The following is a 4,514-nucleotide window of genomic DNA, read 5'->3' as shown; positions in this document are numbered from 1 at the left end:
TATTATTATTATTATTATTATTATTATTATTATTATTATTATTATTATTATTATTTCAATACAAAACTCAGTGTTAAAACAAACACACACACACACATATATTTCAAGACATAGCAAGACTGTATTGGAGAATATATATCAAAGTCTAGTTTATATCAATCAATCAATCTTTATTGCCTTTGGCCAATATATATACTGCAACAGCCATTGGCCAAAAGCAGTAAAGATTGATTGATTGATATTAACTAGACTTCCATATATATATATATATATATTCTCTTCAATTCAATCTTGCTATGCCTTGAAAGGAAAGGGAGGATGAGAAGTATGTGTGTTTGTGTATGTCTTCAAAAGACAAAAGAGGATGGGATACACACACACACACACAGAGAGATATGTATGTAATGAATGTGTGTAATGAATAAAAGCTCAAGCTAGAAAAGTTTAAGGGTATCACTCTGAGCACATGCAGAGTGCCTTCACTTTGAAACCCAGATTCTAGTTTGTTTTTGTTGCATTGTTGTTTGTTGGTGGAATTGCCACACTTTCTCACTTGTTTAATTCATATGCATTGTCCGGTTTGATCTTCTACAATAAAATTACACACACACACAATACGCTTTAAAAGAAACCATTAAAATACACTCATATAATCCATTCTTTAAAGAAAAGATACCAGTTAAACAGTCATGATTTCAAACTGACTGGGGAGGCCTGCCGGGAGAGAGGTGCCTTTTCTCAGGCTGTTTTGAATGCCATCAAATGGACAGAATGGGGAAAATCATAATCAGGATCATAATCATCATCATCTGGATCGGATAGATCAAGGTGTGCCTTTGCTTAATTCCAGATCCTCGGAGGGCTCTCAGAGACTGGGATGCTGGCAGATTCTCCGCCTTTGACAGGCCAAGGTTTCTGCCAAAATCTTGACCCATGCCAGTCCTCTGAGCACATGCAGAGTGCCATTAGTCCCATCTTCAATGTCGTCCCTGTCTGTCTGTCTGTCTATCTATCTATCTATCTATCTATCTATCTATCTATCTATCTATCTATCCATCTCTCTCTCTCTCTCTATCCCTATTTATCTATCTATCTATTCATCCATCCATTTATCTATCTATCATTTTCTCTCTCTCTATTTCTATCTATCTATCCATCCATCTATTTTTCCCTCCCTCCCTCCCTCCCTCCCTCCCTCCCTCCCTGTATTTCTCTATCTCTTCCTATCCATCCATCCATTTCTCCCTCCCTCTCTCTCTGTCTATCTATGTGGAAAGAGTAGGTCTCCAGGTGGGGTCAGACTGCCAGCCTCCCAATTTCCCCAAGAGGAGGGCCACGAAGGGCCTGCTTTGTCCTCCTCCTCTCCCCCCTTGCCAAGGACCCCCCAAAAATGACCCCAAAGGGGTGGGCTGAAGGACGGAGGAGAGCCAGGGAGAGGCGTCCCTCGCCTTCCTTCCCTCCAAAAGCCAAGGGCTCTTATTAGAGAGAGAAAGAGAGAGAAAGAGAGGGGGGGGAATCGGTGATGCTGCCGTGACGCGCTTTCCCTGCGACGACGAGGGTTTGGAAGCCCGCTCAGCCACCTGGAATTATTCCCACACACAACACACAACAACACCCACAATGCAGGGGGGCACCGGCTCTCCCACAGACACCTGCCCCAAAGAGAGAGGGTCAACTGGGACCAAGGAAAAGGGAGGAGAGATGCAGCCAAGAAAGGCAGCTCCAAATTACACACACACACACACACACACTGCTGGAGGGGTTTAGAAATGCCTATCCTGGTTGCATCTCTTAGCACCCAAGCACCACAAGACGGAAATATCTAAGGAGAGAGAGAGAGAGAGAGGAGATAGATAAATAGGGAAGATATCTATCTATCTATCTATCCATCCATTTCCCCTATCTCTCTCCTCTATCAATCAGTCTAGATAGATAGGTATAGAGGAGATAGATAAATAGGGAGGATATCTGTCTATCTATCTCCCCTAACCATCTCTTCTGATAGATAGAAGCGATAGATAGGGGATATCTATCTCCATAGATAGATAGATAGATAGATATCTTCCCGATAGAGAGGATAGATAGAGAAGATATCTGTCAGTGTATCTCTATCTGTCTATCTATCTACCCATCTATCCGTCTGTCCATCCATCCATCCATCCATCCATCCTTCCATCATCATCATCATCTCTCTCTCTCTCTGTCTCTCTCTCTCTCCTATCTGCCTGTGCCCTCCCTCTCTGGCTAGCTCGCTCATCTCTCTCTCTCCCCCTTCCCATCTCCCCCTATCTATCCCTCCATTGCCCCCTCCTCATCATATCAAGAGGAAGAGGAGGACCCCCCCCCACACCCACAGCCCCCCTTCAACCCCTGGCTCCTTCCTCCCTTGGGGAACCCCTGGGCTTTCAAAGAAGCTCCCCTCCTTCCTTCCCCGACCGAGGGAGAAGGAAACAGGGAGTCTCAGCCCCAGGGAAGAGGGAGGTCGGGAGGGAGGGTTGGGGGTCCAATGCTGCCCCCGGAGCAAGCAGGTGAAGGGAAAGAGGGAGGCCGGGGGACCAGGAGCAGGGAAGGACTGGAGTGAGGAAGCCCAAGGAAAGCCGGCCTTGGGGGTCTGGGGTTGTGATGGGGGGCTGATTGAGACAAGAGTGGGGGGGATGAGGGGAGAGGGCAGGGAGGAGAAGGGGCAAGGCAGGGACCCTGGGTGGGGAGAGGGAAGGGGAGGGCAGTGGGGCAGGATTGGGCCAAATGTCCCATTTGGGGCAGAAAGGGGTGGGTTGGGGGAGGCGAGGTGGCGGCTGGGAAGCGCAAAGCCTTGCCAGGAGAATATGGGGAGCAAGGAAAGCCGGTCTTGGGGGGGGGGGGGGTTTGGGAAGGGGGGGCCAGAGGGGGGGGCGTGGGGGGCCAAGGGGGGAGGGGGGCTTTGGAGGTCTCTGGGGAAGAGGGGCTCCTGGCTGGCCCTGAGTGGGGGTTCCCCAGTGCCCCCCCCCGGTCCTTACCTCGCACCAGGATCCTCCGGCAGTAGTCGGCCTCTCCGGCGGCGCCGTGGCTCTCGGCCTCGGAGGCGCAGTCCTTGGAGGAGCCGGGGCTGGGGGCCGAGGTCCCCGCCGCCAGCCCTTGGGGGGCTCCGGCAGCAGCATTAGCAGCAGCAGCATTAGCATTAGCAGCAGCAGCCTGCCCCCGTCCCATCCTGGCGCCCTCCCTCCCCGGGGGCTGCTCCGGGGGCTGGGGGTCCCGGTCCAAGAGGAGGGCCGGGGGCCGCCCAGCCTGGGTCCTGGCATCGCTCATGCCTCTCGGGGAGGGCCCTCCGGAGGGACCCAACAGCCGCCAAAGGGCCCTCAGCACTTAGGGCTCCGGGGGAACCTGGGGGGCACCAGCCAGGAGGGCCCCATGCTGGTCACTCTTCTCCGGGGAGCAGAGACCAAAGAAAGGGTCCCAAAACCCCGAGGCCGGGAGTTCCTCCGGAGGGAGCCTTGCTTCTTCCTTGGCGCAGCCAGTTAGCAACTTTCTCATTCGGGCTCCATCGGTGCCTCGCCTTCTCCTTCTCCTTCTGGGGGTCAGGTAGCCGTGGCAAGGCTTGCCCAGGAGGCTCTTCTGCTCGCCCGAGCCATGGCTCCTGCTGCCGCTACCGCTGCCGCTGCCGCTGCTGCCTTTCGCCTCCTCCTTTCAGCCCTCGCTCGCTCTGCCTCTCCGTCTCTCTCTGATGATGAGCCCAAGCGTTCAGAAAAAAAGCACACAGCCAGGGAAAAGGCCCCTTCCCTCCCTCTTCTCGTCCTCCCTCCCTCCTTCTCTTGCCTTCCTTCCTGCCTTCCTTCCTCCTGCTTTCCCCTTCCCTAGTTCTTCTCCTCCTCTTCCTTGCAGCTTGGACAGGCGTCTTGGGCAACGGGGGCGGGACCAATTTGGGGGAGGGGAAGGGAGGGGGCGGAGACAGGGAGGCATCCCATAATACCCCCTCCTCGCCTTCTTTCCAAGCGCTGCTTCCTTCCCTCTCTCTTCCCAGGTTGGACCCGTGCGTAAAAAGAGGAGGCTGTCAGCCTTTATTCGTAGCCTCTTACTGAAAGCTGGAAAAGGATCTAAGAGGAAGGGGGATTTTATTAGAAGTAGGGATCGGGGGGGGGGGAAGGGAGGAGGAGGAGGTGGGGAGACACCCCATAATATCTCCTCTCCTCCCTTCCAAACACTCCTTCCATCCTTCCTTCCTTCCTTCCTTCCTTCCTTCCCTCCCTCCCTCCCTCCCTCCCTCTTCCCAGGTTGGACTCGTGCGTAAAAAGAGGATGCTTTTCGCCTTCTTTCTCTTTTTTGAAGCCTCTTACCGAAACCTAAGAGAATTTGTGGGGGGGAGGGGAGGGGAAGAGAGATTTCCCATCATGTCCTCATTTTCCCCACTGCTTCCTTCCCTCTCTCCTTTCTCTTCCAAATCCCCCATTACAGCCGTGCATAAAAAGAGGATGCATTTAGTATTCTCTCCCTTTTCGCAGCTTCTTATTGAAAGTTTGGGGGGGGGGTCCTAAGGGGAA

The 4,514-nt window shown here is 52.7% G+C and overlaps 1 protein-coding gene across 1 annotated transcript in view; it reads right to left on the bottom strand.

Moving 5' to 3' along the window:
- Nucleotides 1-3,744, bottom strand: part of VAX2 (ventral anterior homeobox 2) — a 47,786-nt gene extending 44,042 nt beyond the window's left edge. Inside the window, exon 1 of the mRNA XM_042469320.1 lies at nt 2,997-3,744. Within this exon, the coding sequence (XP_042325254.1) occupies nt 2,997-3,285 (289 nt within the window). The 5' untranslated portion in view covers nt 3,286-3,744. The remainder of the gene's footprint in view (nt 1-2,996) is intronic.
- Nucleotides 3,745-4,514: the final 770 nt, after the last annotated feature.

Source organism: Sceloporus undulatus, chromosome 5, assembly GCF_019175285.1.
Source record: "Sceloporus undulatus isolate JIND9_A2432 ecotype Alabama chromosome 5, SceUnd_v1.1, whole genome shotgun sequence".
NCBI lineage: Eukaryota > Metazoa > Chordata > Lepidosauria > Squamata > Phrynosomatidae > Sceloporus > Sceloporus undulatus.
The sequence above is the reverse complement of the archived record's forward strand: the minus strand, read 5'-3'. Positions and strand labels throughout refer to the sequence as shown.